The sequence below is a fragment of the Callithrix jacchus genome, chromosome 12 (genome assembly GCF_049354715.1).
Source record: "Callithrix jacchus isolate 240 chromosome 12, calJac240_pri, whole genome shotgun sequence".
Lineage (NCBI taxonomy): Eukaryota > Metazoa > Chordata > Mammalia > Primates > Cebidae > Callithrix > Callithrix jacchus.
Window position 1 is genome coordinate 4480068 of NC_133513.1, and position 14569 is coordinate 4494636.

General features: G+C 57.7%; 1 protein-coding gene across 3 annotated transcripts in view; it reads left to right on the top strand.

Annotated features, from left to right (window-relative positions):
• ABCA3 (ATP binding cassette subfamily A member 3) overlaps positions 1-14569 on the top strand; it is a 67826-nt gene that overhangs the window by 52056 nt on the left and 1201 nt on the right. For all 3 annotated transcript variants that reach the window (XM_035266530.3, XM_054242425.2, XM_035266529.3), the window contains 13 exons: positions 974-1160; positions 2311-2614; positions 3602-3872; positions 4826-5030; positions 5453-5672; positions 5996-6154; positions 7140-7312; positions 9011-9139; positions 9298-9492; positions 12477-12664; positions 13154-13324; positions 13503-13693; positions 13899-13972. In XM_035266530.3, the coding sequence (XP_035122421.2) occupies positions 974-1160; positions 2311-2614; positions 3602-3872; positions 4826-5030; positions 5453-5672; positions 5996-6154; positions 7140-7312; positions 9011-9139; positions 9298-9492; positions 12477-12664; positions 13154-13324; positions 13503-13693; positions 13899-13972 (2467 nt within the window). The remainder of the gene's footprint in view (positions 1-973; positions 1161-2310; positions 2615-3601; positions 3873-4825; positions 5031-5452; positions 5673-5995; positions 6155-7139; positions 7313-9010; positions 9140-9297; positions 9493-12476; positions 12665-13153; positions 13325-13502; positions 13694-13898; positions 13973-14569) is intronic.

The window sequence follows — 14569 nt, forward strand, 5'->3', positions numbered from 1 at the left end:
ACCATGCCCAGATAATTTTTGTATTTTTTAGTAGAGATGATGTTTCACCTCATTGACCAGGATGGTCTCAATCTCTTCACCTCGTGATCCACCCGCCTCGGCCTCCCAAAGTGCTGGGATTATAGGTGTGAGCCACCGCGCCTGGCCTCATTTGCTCTTTAAGTCATTTCTTCATCCATTCGTCTATTCTTCTGTCCACTCAGGACTATCTAGGGAACAGCCTCTGCCCAGCCAAGCAACTTCCAGGGAAGGGACCCGTAGACAGGGCCCCTGCATCTAAGAACCTTCCAGTCTTACAGGGAGACTCACCAGAGAGCCAGCATTCGCAAGAAGGGCACGATGGGGCAGTGCTGTGAAAGCATTGGATCAGGTGGTCACAGGCATCAGAGCAGCACCTACATGGCCCAACACCAGGCACCCACCACAGGACCTCTCACTGTCCCCTGCCTGCCTTCTCCATCTGTCCCTATCATGCCCATTCCAGGCTCATCCCTCCTGGAGGCCAGTCATCTGCCTCCTGATCTCTCCTTGGCAGGGAGCATTCCTGACCCTCACCCTCCTGTGATCCAGGCTGGCTGTGCCACATCTGCCCCAGGGCCGTTGTGGTATGCCGAGCCCCTCCTGTCCCTCTCCAATGTCCTGGTTATGGATGCTGGCTCTGGTCAGTCTCCCTGGGACAATGGGGGCCCTCAAAAGCCCTGGTTATGGATGCTGGTTCTGGGTGGTCTCCCTATGAGAAGGGGGGTCCTCATGGGCAGGGCTTCTGTCGGGCTGTCTGTTTTCCCTGGGCCTGGCCTGGCTGCGTCCAGATGGTGTTCCAGAGACACCTATGAGTGAGGGAACACAGAAGCAGATGGATGAGCGAGCCAAGGACCCTGGTTCACTGCTCCCCTCAGTGCCTCTGACCACAGCCCTGCCCTCCACCCACCCCGGGGAGCTGGGTCCTGACTGGCGCCTGTGTGTGTCGGCGCAGGGTCGGGAAGCTAGTGGACAGTAGCATGGACATCCAGGCCATCCAGCTCCCTGCCCTGCAGTACCAGCACGAGAGGCGCGCCAGCGACTGGGCCGTGGATAGCAACCTCTGCGGTGCCATGGACCCCACCGACGGCATTGGGGCCCTCATTGAGGAGGAGCACACCGCTGTCACGCTCAACACTGGGGTGAGTGTCCTGGCGGGCGGGTGGGCAGCAGGGGAAGGGCAGCGACCCCAAACGCCTCGTGTGAGCCAATGCAGAGGAGAGACCGCGAGTTGGGAAATGGGGTCTGGGAGGGTCAGCACACCGGGCAGAGGGTGGGCAATAGCTCACACCGCATGGGTTGGCAAGGAGAAGGGATATGGAGCATTCGAATGGAGCAACTGGAATTTTTCACGTCCTACCTTGAGCACAGCGCTCTGCTCACCGAGAGCTTTCCCGGTGCCCAGATTTGTGTTGCCGAGGCTTTCCAGCAGCCGATGACGGGGCAGGGGTTTGCTGCTCCCGTTTCAGATAGGAAAGCAAGGCTTGGGCCAAAGTCAAATGTGACAGAATGTCAGAGCTCGGTCTGATCCCTGGTCGGCCTGAGCTCAAAGCCCTGTTGCTATCTGCCTCCGCGGACCAGGAAGGGACGAAGCTCGAGACAGTCAGAATGGTGGGAAGGCTCGGCCATCTCTTCCTGTCACCTGTGTGGTGGTGTCTCTGAGCAGCAGTGGGAGGGCAGGGGACGGCAGCTGGTCCTCTACTGTCTTGAGACAATGAAACGGTGTCTGGGCTGGGCACGGTGTCTCACACCTGTTATCCCAGCACATTGGGAAGCCAAGGCAGGCAGATCACTTGAGGTCAGGAGTTTGAGATCAGCCTGACCAACATGGCAAAACCCCATCTCTACCAAAAATACAGAAATTAGTCAGGCATGGTGGCAGGCACCTGTAATCCCAGCTATTTGGGAGGCTGAGGCAGGAGAATCACTTAAACTAGGAGGCCGAGGCTGCAGTGATGAGCCAAGATCATGCCTCTGCACTCCACCCCAGGTGACAGAGTGACCCTGTCTCAAAAATATAAAATAGTGTCTGCCTTGCCTACATGGCCACTGTGAGGCTCCAGACACCAACGTGCAGGCCCAGTGCAGACCTGCAGAGTCTGCACAGGCAAGCCTGCCATGTGGTGCACTAAGCTCCTCCCACACCCATTTCAACGCCCCAGGAGTGTGGTGTAACCTCAGCTCCAGGGACCCAGGCTGGCACCACACAGGGCAGCACCTGCCGTAGGTGGGTGGGGGTCAGGCGCTGGCTTCCAAATGGTGTTGGTGTCACCTGTGTCCTCTCTGCCACAGCTCACCCTGCACTGCCAGCAGTTCTGGGCCATGTTCCTGAAGAAGGCTGCATACAGCTGGCGTGAGTGGAAGATGGTGGCGGCCCAGGTCCTGGTGCCTGTGACCTGTGTCACCCTGGCCCTCCTGGCCATCAACTACTCCTCAGAGCTGTTCGACGACCCCATGCTGAGGCTGACCCTGGGCGAGTATGGCAGAACCGTCGTGCCTTTCTCGATTCCTGGGACCTCCCGGTTGGGTCAGCAGCTGTCAGAGCATCTGAAAGACTCACTGCAGGCTGAGGAACAGGAGCCCCGGGAGGTGCTCGGTAAGGGGCATCCCGGGAGCTGGGGGCGAGTCATGTGGCCAGAGTTCAGCTTCCTGACTGCAGGAGCTTCGACACCTGGGGAGGATGGTTCTTGGCTGTTCTGTCTGCAGCCCTGACTGTGCCCCTCTGCATCGTGATCATCAAACATGCCCAAAACATGGCCAGTGTCCCCTGGGTGGCAGATCTTGGCACTGTGTCAGGGGAAGCGCCCTAGGGATGCCAGAGACATAGGCACAGTGCTGGGGCCAGGCTGTCAGGAGCCTCTTTACTGAAGCTGTGTCAGGGTCATTCAGGACAAAATGCAGAAGCATCATGACTTCGCAGTACCTTTGCTTTGGACAGTGCTGGCCACAGTGTGACCCTGTTTTCTTCCGACATCTTAAAACTCAGTTCTCAGCCGGGCTCAGTGGCTCACACCTGCTATCCCAGCACTTTGGGAGGCTGAGGTGGGAGGATCACTTGAGGACACGAGTTTGAGACCAGTCTGGCCAACGTGGCAAAACTCTGTCTCTACTAAAATACAAAAATTAGCTGGGCGTGGTGGTGGGCACCTGCAATTGCAGCTACTCTGGAGGCTGAGACGGGTGAATCGCTTGAACCCGGGAGGTGGAGGCTGCAGTCAGCTGAACTCGCGCCATGCACTCCAGCCTGGGCAACAGAGCAAGACTTTTGTCTCAAAAAAAGAGTCTTGGTAGTCACAGTTGGATACTGCCCCAGGCTCAGAACAGGAACTGTGCTGTGATTAATGGAACCTGCTGGAAGGTTTTCTCATTTTGCAGCTCCCTTCCCGGTTCCTGACCAGCATTCGAGGTTCCGCTTACTGAATGATGACAAAACCTTGGCAGAAACTAGTTCTTCTTAGGAGGAGGGTGACGCGGCAGGCAGCTTAGAGGATGCACTGGGTCCCCAATCGGCCCTGCGCAGACCGTGGCGGCTGCCCGTGTGTTGCCTCCTCCTGTGTCGCCTGACTCTGCCATTGCTCCCCAGGTGACCTAGAGGAGTTCTTGATCTTCAGGGCCTCTGTCGAGGGGGGCGGCTTTAATGAGCGGTGCCTCGTGGCAGTGTCCTTCAGAGACGTGGGAGAGCGCACAGTCACCGCCTTATTCAACAACCAGGCGTACCACTCCCCGGCCACCGCCCTGGCCGTCGTGGACAACCTTCTGTTCAAGCTGCTGTGCGGGCCTCACGCCTCCATCGTGGTCTCTAACTTCCCCCAGCCCCGGAGTGCCCTGCAGGCCGCCAAGGACCAGTTCAACGAGTATGTGTGCTGCCCGTCCAGCCTGGCCACACCCCCAGGATCAGCTGCCCTGGGCCCTGCCCATAGATAGAGCACGTGTCTGCCCTCCCAGAACCCCTGGGTGTGGTGGGGGACCCCTGCCATGTCCCTCCACTGTCCACAACCCCCACTCCCTGTGACAGTAGATCAGCTGTGGGCCGTCCCATGCACTGCGGTTCTTAGGGGACCCCGAGGGCTCGGCAGGCAGTCCTGCCTTCTCCTCCCATATCCACCTGGCTCCTGCCAGCCACTGTCCTTGCTGTGCACTGCTCTCTCCTGTGGTGTGATGCGGTGTGGCCACGCCCCAAGACAGTGGCCACTGGCAAGGACTCAGGTGGCTGCATGTCAGGAGCCTGTCATGCCATTGTGTGGGCTGGGCTGCCCCCATCCCAGCCACAGAGCCCCAGAGCTCCAGGGAGCACCCAGAGGAGGCCAAAAATTCTGTTAATTTCAGATTCACCACTCCTCAGGACAGTGTGGTCTCCACTCGCATTCCAGGCTAGGCCTGGTCTTGGAGATGTCTGTGTCCCAGCTTCTGGCTCCATCCCTGCCCCCAAAGCAGAAAAGCAGCGGCCCTCGATCTGCTCTCCTTACCATAAACTCAGGATGTTAGAATGACACGCAGAGCCGAGAGAGGCTTTGCCTTTGCCAGACTCCAGGAGGAGGAGACAGGGCTCAGGGCCTCCACACCTGGGCAGGGTTGCCACCAGGCGGCGGTGGGGCTGAGTGTTGGGCGGGGGTGATGAGTGAGAGGAACCGTTCTCCAGGGGGCGGGTTTTCCTGGTGCAGAGCAGTGGCGCTCGTGCTCTTCCATAAGCCCCTTTGGTGGCTGGGCTGCTGCCCTGCATGCCTTGGGCGGTCATAACTGATACCCCAACCTTTCCTGCCGCCCAGATGTGCTGTGCTCTGTCCCTGACCTTCCCTGTCCCCTGCAGGGGCCGGAAGGGATTTGACATTGCCCTCAACCTGCTCTTCGCCATGGCATTCTTGGCCAGCACATTCTCCATCCTGGCGGTCAGTGAGAGGGCCGTGCAGGCCAAGCATGTGCAGTTTGTGAGCGGAGTCCACGTGGCCACTTTCTGGCTCTCCGCTCTGCTGTGGGACCTCATCTCCTTCCTCATCCCCAGTCTGCTGCTGCTGGTGAGCACAGAGGGTGCTGGCTCCATTCCCCTGCAGACCACAGGGTGCTTGCTCTGGGAACCCCTGTGCAGAACCAGAACCAGCCAGGCAGCCTAGGCTGGCAGCTCAGCCCGACCCCAGGAGGATGGCTGTAATACCCCGGCGGCTGCCACCTCACCTCCTTTCTGCATCCCAGCCTCCGCCCTCCCCGCATGGTTACAACTCCCGGCGCAAGGGGATAAGGGGAAACTGGGGCAGAGTGGGTCCTGGGGCTGAAGCCACCATGGGGGCACAGACACTGGACACGGCCTGTGGGGCTGATGGGCATGGGCTGGCTGACTGGAAGGGGTCTGAGGACCTCTAAATGCTCCTCTCACCCCGTCCCTACCTGTGAGCTGCTCGCAGCTTGGCGTGCACGGCAGCGCCTCCCTGTGCCGCCGCAGGTGGTGTTCAAGGCCTTCGATGTGCGTGCCTTCACGCGGGATGGCCACGTGGCCGACACCCTGCTGCTGCTCCTGCTTTATGGCTGGGCCATCATCCCGCTCATGTACCTGATGAACTTCTTCTTCTCCGGGGCGGCCACCGCCTACACAAGGCTAACCATCTTCAACATCCTGTCGGGCATCGCCACCTTCCTGATGGTCACCATCATGCGCATCCCAGGTGGGTGCCTGGAGACTACCCCATGGTGCCACTCTGCCCAGACAGGGAGGCACCAGCCACAGCCAAGGCAGGACTCAAGCACTGGGCCCAGCTCATGCTCACCAGCCCCTCTGCCCCAGCTGTCCCTGCTTAGCCAGTCACAGCTGGTGGGCAGGCGTCTGCAGGGTCCTTGCCCTATGCAGAGCCAGCAGGGGCATCCCCGGGAGGGGCCCCCTCACTCTGCACAGCACGGTGAAGGCCCTGTGCCAGCCCTGACCAGGCCTATCCTGGAGGTGGGTATGGTGTGCCTCCAAGTGTGGACCGCTCTTACCTCCTCACCGCAGCTGTAAAACTGGAAGAACTTTCCAAAACCCTGGATCACGTGTTCCTGGTGCTGCCCAACCACTGTCTGGGGATGGCAGTCAGCAGCTTCTATGAGAACTACGAGACGCGGAGGTACTGCACCTCTTCCGATGTTGCTGCCCACTACTGCAAGAAATACGGTGAGTGTCCCAGCCCTTCCTCCAGTTCCAGCCATCGGCAGCCCCCGCATCCTGAGGACGTGGTCACTGCAGAGGGGCCTCCCAGGGCAGGGGCTCCTCTGTGTCTGAGTGGCCTGGGCTGGCGCGTTCCTCTGTAAGGAGCCGCCCTGCCTCCCACGATAGCCCCTTCACGCCCGCCCGCTCCTGGGCCCTGTGCCTGAGCTCCCACTCTCCCATCTGCCTCAGTGTCTGGCCATCTGTAAAAAGGAACCACAGACCAGGGTTTCACAGCAGAAGTGAATCCCCCATGGCTCGGGGGAGGACGCTTCCTGCCTCTCCCAGCTCCTGGCGGCTCCAGGCATCCTGGACTCCTGACCGCAGCCACCTCCTGGACTGATCTCTGTTTCCGTCCTGGCGTGGCGGCCCCTGTCTCTGTCTCAGATCTCCTTCTGCCTTTCTCTTAAAAGAACACTTGCTCTTGGGTTTCAGGCCCATGTGATCCAGTGTTTCACCTTAAGATCTTACTCATCACATCTTCAGAGACCCTGTTTCTAAGCAAGATCAGAACCCCGGGTTCAGGGGGACAGGACTTAGACCTGTCCTGTGGGGTCTCCTCAGCCCGCCACTCACCCCTCTGTGCTTGTAATGGTCTCCGTCCTGGCCAGGAGGAGGCTTGGGGTTCCCACAGACCCTTTGCTTCTCAGGCGGGCTGTCCCTACCCTGGGCCTGCCACGTTGCTTATGGGATTGCACTGGACTGTTAGATGCCTGGCCCCTCTCTGAGCCACGGTGCCTTGAGAGGCAACCCTGACCTACTCACCTTCACAATTCAGCACGGTCCCCGACTCAGGGACGCAAGGGTATGAGCGGGTATCCAGGTTACCCCCGTGGAGGGGACCCTGTTGCAGGTGCCTTGAGCACCTTGGGGAGGGGAGTGGGGGCCGGGAATGTGGGAGGGGAAGTGGGTGCGCCAGGCCTCGGAGCACAGTGACTCCCTCACCCGGCAGACATCCAGTATCAGGAGAACTTCTATGCCTGGAGCGCTCCAGGGGTCGGCAGGTTCGTGGCCTCCATGGCCACCTCAGGATGCGCCTACCTCATCCTGCTCTTCCTCATCGAGACCAACCTGCTGCAGAGACTCAGGGGCATCCTCTGTGTCTTCTGGAGGAGGCGGACACTGGTGAGTGGCTTCAGGAGCCCGGGACGCTGGCAGGATGTTCCCCACCCCTATGCTTGGGCCCAGCATGAGCCAGGGCAGCCTCCACCTCCCTCTCCACCGGGTAGCTCCTGCGCCAGGCAGCCTCCCACTGTGTGGCCTCAGCACCAGCCAGCACTCACAGCCAGGGCAGGAGACAGCCCTTGCTGCTCATGAGGGCTGTCGAGTTCTGAGCCCCTGCCAAGGAGTCAGCCCAGGGACCCAGGGCCATCCTGCTAAGCAGAGGTGGTGCTCAGGGACACCCGGTGCCCGGAGGAGGGGGACCTGGGGCCAAGGGGTCCTTCGTGTTTATTGAAACTGTTTGTTTTTTTGAGGTCTCTGTCCCCTCCCTCAAACAAACAAAACCAAACCTGTTGACGACGCATTGCACGTGCAGCTTAGCTTTTTTAAAACAGTCAGACGTCTCTAAAAAGGGATCTCTCTCCACGTGTGAAAATCTTTGGCCAGGCATGGTGGCTCACACCTATCATCCTAGCACTTCAGAAGGCCCAGGTGGGCAGATCACCTGAGGCCAGGAGATCAAGACCAGCCTAGCCAACATAGTGAGACCCTATTTCTTCTAAAAAGTTTAAAAAGTTTTTAAATTTTTAGCCGAGCATGATGGTACACACCTGTAGTCCCAGCTACTAGGGAGGCTGAGACAGGAGGCTTAAGCCTGGGAGGCTTGAGCCAGGCTGCAGTCAGCTCTCATTTCACCACTGCATTCCAGTGGGTGACAGAGCAAGACCCCATCTCTAAATTTGAAAACAAAAATCTTACTTTAAGGCTGCGCATGGTGGCTCACGCCTATAATCCCAGCACTTTGGGAGGCTGAGGTGGATGGATCACCAAAGATCAGGAGTTTGAGACCAGCCTGGCCAACATGGTAAAACCCCATCTCTACTAAAAATACAAAAATTAACCAGGCATGGTGGTGCACACCTGTAATCCCAGCTGCTACTTGGGAGGATGAGGCAGGAGAATCTCTTGAACCTGGGAGGCTGAGGTTGCAGTGAGCCAAGATCACACCACTGCACTGCAGCCTGGGTAACAGAGTGAGACTCTATCTCAAAAAAAAATTAAAATTGTTAAAAAAATCTTACTTTAGGCCAGGCACAGTGGCTCACACCTGCAATCCCAGCACTTTGGGAGGCCAAGGCGGGCGGATCACCTGAGGTTGGGAGTTCAAGACCAGTCTGACCAACATGCAGAAACCCCATCTCCACTATAAATACAAAAATAGCCGGGCGTTGTGTCACATGCCTGTAATCCCAGCTACTCAGGAGGCTGAGGCAGGAGAATAACTTTAACCCGGGAGGCGGAGGTTGCGGTGAGCCGAGATCGCAGCACTGCACTCCAGCCTGGGCGACAAGAGCAAAACTACATCCCAAAAAAAAAAAATCATTTTATATTCCCCAGCAGAGATTTAGGATTTTCTCCATGAGTCCCACACAGTTCTTTTTCCTCTGATAGTTTATGTCTCCTGAATGTTAGTTTAGCCCAGTAAGACCACGGTATCTTCTGGTAAAAGGTCTGAGTCACACCTGTCATGCCTGAGACGGGGACAAGAAGCATTGGAGGCCTTAGTCCCCCAGACCTCACGCATCCACCCCGCCCCTCCCTCCTCCACAGAAGCCGCCTGCGGCTGAGTTCATGCATACGGTCTTTGTCTTGCTCAATCAGGCAGAATTGTACACTCGGATGCCTGTGCTTCCTGAGGACCAAGATGTGGTGGATGAGAGGACCCGCATCCTGGCCCCCAGTTCAGACTTCCTGCTCCACACACCTCTGATTATCAAGGAGCTCTCCAAGGTACCTTTGCGATTTGGGGTGGGGTCCTTCCCTCCAGGTGCCCACCTGACTGTCCTGGGGTCCGACCCTGTTCCTGGAAGTTCGCAGGGCTTCAGCTCAGGCAGCTCTGCACTGCGTCCAAGCCTCCACATTCCTTGTTCTCTGCTGGGCGCCTGCAGGTGTACGAGCAGCAGGTGCCCCTCCTGGCCGTGGACAGGATCTCCCTCGCGGTGCAGAAAGGGGAATGCTTCGGCCTTCTGGGCTTCAACGGAGCTGGGAAGACCACGACTTTCAAAATGCTGACAGGAGAGGAGAGCCTCACTTCTGGGGACGCCTTTGTCGGTGGTCACAGCATCAGCTCTGATGTTGGGAAGGTGGGTGCAGCCGGGGAGGCTCTGGGGGTGAGGCAGGCATAGCTGCAGGGGGCACCCTGGAGGCAGGGACGGAGGGACGCTGTCCCCAAACAACTGCTGCGTCTGTGGCTGGCAGTGGGCCCAGCACATGCCTGCGGACAGCGAGACGAGGTAATGAGCTAAGCTAAGCTTTGCCAGAACTAGGCAGGTAATGGGAGGGGAGAGAGATGGGTGCCAACATTCATGAGCCCGGAGAGATGCATTCAGCAGTGACAGCCACCTCTGTGCGGAGGCCATTCTGTGTCCAGGCAGCTCAGGTGTGGGTTTAGAGGCCTTGCTGAGTGAAGGAACCGAAGGCCCAGGACCTGCTCACGGTTTTCCCACATCGAGCTGAACCCCACCAGCTCCCCTGCAGAAGAAGGAAGACAGAGGCAGCCCTCCTGCATCCCTCTGCGGGGCCTGCATGGGAGGTTGAGTGTGCTGAGCGAAGCAGGGAAATGGAAGGCAGAGCCTGACCCTGAGAAGTGGCAGTGGAGACCCCTCCTGAGCTCACGGCAGGGGGTCCTGGACAGCAGAGGCCCCAAACCAAAGCACACGCAGGCCCTCTCTGGAGGAAAGCCTCATCCTAGGCTGCAGACTCCCCCGCAGAGTGTTCCAGGGCTTAGAGGTGATGCACAGCAAACACACAGAGTCATCAGCACTGTGGCCGGAAGCCACAGACACAGGCCCCGGGGGCACACACAGCGTTAGATCTGTAGCACCAGGCCAGATCGTAAAACTTTATGAAATCACTGTGTCTACCAAAATCAATGATGCCGTTAAAAATCTACGCAAGGGGCCAGGCACAGTGGCTCACAGCTTTAATCCCAGCACTTTGGGAGGCCAAGGCAGGTGGATCACAAGGTCAGGAGTTTGAGACCAACCTGGCCAACATGGTGAAATCCCATCTCTACTAAATATCCTGAAGTTAGCTGTGTGTGATGGCGCATGCCTGTAGTCCCAGCTACTTGGGAGGCTGAGTCAGGAGAATCACTTGAACCCAGGAGGCGCAGGTTACAGTGAGCTGAGATTGTGCCACTGCACTCCAGCCTGGTGACAGAGTGAGACTCTGTCTCAAAAAAAAAAATCTGTGCAAGGGAGAGAAAACTGTATGTGATCTAGCAATGGAGGAAAGGGTGAGAAGTCCCCAGTACATGTAATCCCAAGTTCCAGAAAGAAAAGAGAGAATGATGGGGGGTAGTAGCCAAAAATGTATTGGCTAAGCCTTCCCAAACTCATTAAAAACAGATTCTGAGCTGGGTGCTGTGGCTCATGCCTGTAATCCCAGCTTTGGGAGGCCAAGGCAGGCAGATCACTTGAGGTCTGGAGTTCAAGACCAGCCTGGCCAACATGACAAAATGTTGTCTCTACCAAACAAATAGACACAAATGAGCCGGGCGTGGTGGCACGTGCCTATAATCCCAGCTACTTGGGAGCCTGAGGCACGAGAATCACTTGGACCCAGGAGGCAGAGGATGCAGTGAGCCGAGATTGTGCCACTGCACTCCAGCCTGGGTGACAGAGTGAGACTCTGTCTCAAAAAAAGAAAAAGAAAAAAAGATTTTGGAAGCCTGAGGACCCCAAGGAAAGAAGGTAAAGAAAAAGAAATCCAGTCTCTGGATTCCACAAACCCAGGCACTCCTGCCCACCACCAGCTGCCGAAGGTAGCTGAGCAGACAGCAGCAGGCATATCCTAGTTCTGCTGGGCATGGTCACTGGCACAGAGAACAGCGCTGCACCATCTTACCAAGCAGTGCCCACCCCAGAGGTGCTGCCCACAAATCTCTCTTCTTAGAAGGAGAAGAAAGGGTCCTAGCCCATGAGATGTCCCAGGCATTAGCAAGTGGGCAGCCAGCTCTGAGTCTGTCTCTATGTAAAGTTTGTGTAGTAGTCATGACCTGTAATCCATGAAGCCATTCCTGTACCACCTAACCCCATGGCTGCCTGTCCTGGGCCGGGCTCTGGGAGCCTCCCTGCGCCAGCCACATCCTTCCTGGGTCCATGTTCCAAGAGCTTCCACTGTGAGCAGCCACCAGGGCCTGTGCACAGCTCCAGCAGCCCCCTGTGCTGAGACCGGCTTGGTCGTGAAGACCCCCAACCCAGGAGATGCTGAAGGAATTAAGAAACAGACACAGGCCGGGCGCGGTGGCTCACGCCTGTAATCCCAGCACTTTGGGAGGCCGAGGCGGGTGGATCACGAGGTCAAGAGATCGAGACCATCCTGGTCAACATGGTGAAACCCCGTCTCTACTAAAAATACAAAAGATTAGCTGGGCATGGTGGCGGGTGCCTGTAATCCCAGCTACTCGGGAGGCTGAGGCGGGAGAATTGCCTGAACCCAGGAGGCGGAGGTTGCGGTGAGCTGAGATCGCGCCATTGCACTCTAGCCTGGGTAACGAGCGAAACTCCGTCTCACAAAAAAATAAAAATAAAAAAAAAACAGACGCAAGGATAGACTGCAGAGTGGGCTCAGGGGGCTAACAGCATTCTGAGCTGAGAGCCCAGAGCAGACTCTGACCCACGTATTTATTCTTTGTGAACTGTGTTTTTTCACAGAATAAAGATAAACTAAGCAGGCAGATGTGCCTGTTCACAACTGATTAAAGATAAACTAGAAGGCATTCTTTACGAGGGAGCAATGGGGGCTAAGTCACACATCCTGTGTTACAAGAACTGGTTCAGCTAGTGCATGACCTATATAGACTGTCTACTGTTTTAGAACGCACTGAGCACTCTTCCGCCTGGGGACGGCTCGGTGTTTCTTGCTGTCATTCTCAGTAAACAGTATAATCCATCACACACATCAAGAACTGTCCCCATCACCCCTACACACACACACACACACGCTGGCAGGGACTACAGACAGGCACAGAGGTGGGCACCTCAAGGGTAGTCCCTGTGGTCTTCTGGAGGAGGAGAGGCTTCCCTCTGACCCACTTCCCTCCCTGGCTATGCTCTGACCCCAGGTGCGGCAGCGGATCGGCTACTGCCCCCAGTTTGATGCCTTGCTGGACCACATGACTGGCCGGGAGATGCTGGTCATGTACGCTCGGCTCCGAGGCATCCCTGAGCGCCACATCGGGGCCTGCGTGGAGAACACTCTGCGGGGCCTGCTGCTGGAGCCACACGCCAACAAACTGGTCAGGACGTACAGGTGCACCCCCCGAGCCTGGCCCCTGCGAACAGAAGAGCCCTGGCCCTTCCCAGACTGGATTCATAGTCAGGGTCCCCGTAGCATAGAGCTGGGAGTGACCACACAGGTCAGTGGCCATAGCTCCTGCTGGTGGCTCCAGGATGGAGCTGGGATTTGGTGTCGTGATCCAAGTAGTTCCACATAGGAGAGAGACTGCCCTGACAGCTCCTGTCACTTAGGGACAAAGCCAGCAGCAAGAGATGCCAGGGTCCCTGGCAGGCCCTTCTTAGGTGTGGGCAGATGTGCTGCGGGACCCTAGGCACAGCCTTCTCTGAGGCCTCCAGCTCTATGCGATGGGCCCTCCAGATGCACACAGCTCCCTCCTCTTCACTAGGGCTGTTCTGCGATTGCTGGGTATGGGCCTCTGCAGGGACACGGGCCTCGACTGGGATACGGGAGCCAATGCTAATTCTCAGCCTTATTCCCCCATCTGGCACCCGCCTGCCCCAGCGGTGGTAACAAGCGGAAGCTGAGCACTGGCATCGCCCTGATTGGAGAGCCTGCCGTCATCTTCCTGGACGAGCCATCCACTGGCATGGACCCTGTGGCCCGACGCCTGCTCTGGGACACCGTGGCACGAGCCCGCGAGTCCGGCAAGGCCATCGTCATCACCTCCCACAGGTAGAGCCTGGGTCTGTGGGTCACTGGAAGTTTCAGAACTGAGTGGGCTGTGGAGGAGCCAGGTGGCCACACTCTTATCATGGGTATCAGGAACAGCCTGATCAGGAGGCCAGTGCCTTTCTGTCTGCACGAGCCTTTGGCACTCCTAGCCCTGTCTCAGGCCCTGCCCTCTCCCCAGCATGGAGGAGTGTGAGGCCCTGTGCACCCGGCTGGCCATCATGGTGCAGGGGCAGTTCAAGTGCCTGGGCAGCCCCCAGCACCTCAAAAGCAAGTTTGGCAGCGGCTACTCCCTGCGAGCCAAGGTCCGGAGTGAAGGACAGCAGGAGGCGCTGGAGGAATTCAAGGCCTTCGTGGACCTGACCTTTCCAGGTGTGTCCCAGCCCTGGCAGCCCCACACTGGGTGGGCCCTGGGCCCCTGTCTAGGCCTCTCCCATCTGCCGTGAGACGTGCCTGTGCCTCACCCCCTCCATGTCCCATCTCCCCGATCCCTGGGACGAGGATCGCAGTGCCGAGCACCCAGGCACCCTCCCTGATCCTCCAGCCCAGCCCTCACAGCCACGCCATCTCCTTGCAGGCAGCGTCCTAGAAGATGAGCACCAAGGCATGGTCCACTACCACCTGCCAGGCCAGAACCTCAGCTGGGCGAAGGTGAGGCAGTCCCTGGGGCCCCAGTGGGTGCTTGTGGGGCTAGGCGACATCTCCCAGGGGTCTCTCTGTCTGTGGCAATTCCAGGCTCTTTCGACACAAGAGTTACCTTCTATTTCTCCTCTAACATTCACCCTGATGCCTGCTGGTTTGCGGGCTTTATGTCCAAAATATCAGCGGCAAAAGGAATTCAGTGTAAAACAGGAAACGGGCCGGGCTGGTGGCTCATGCCATAAGCCCATCACTTGGGGAGGCCAAGGCGGGAGAATCCTTTAATCCTGAGAGTTCTAGACCAGCCTGGGCAACATAGACCATGTCTCTACAAAATATTAAAAATGAGCCAGTATCATGGTTGGTGCGTGCCTGTAGTCCCAGCTACTCGGGAGGCTAAGGTGGTAGGTTGCTTGAGCCTGGGAGTTCAAGACTGCAGTGAGCTATGATTGTGCCACTGCACTCCAGCCTGGGCTACAGAGCAAGACTCTGTCTCTAAAAAACTAACATATAGAAAAAGAAAACAAAGAAACTGACTCAGAAAGGGAACATCACTGGTTCAAGGTTGTACTCTGAGCTGGGAGCAGCGCCAGGAGGAGGCTGGGCCCC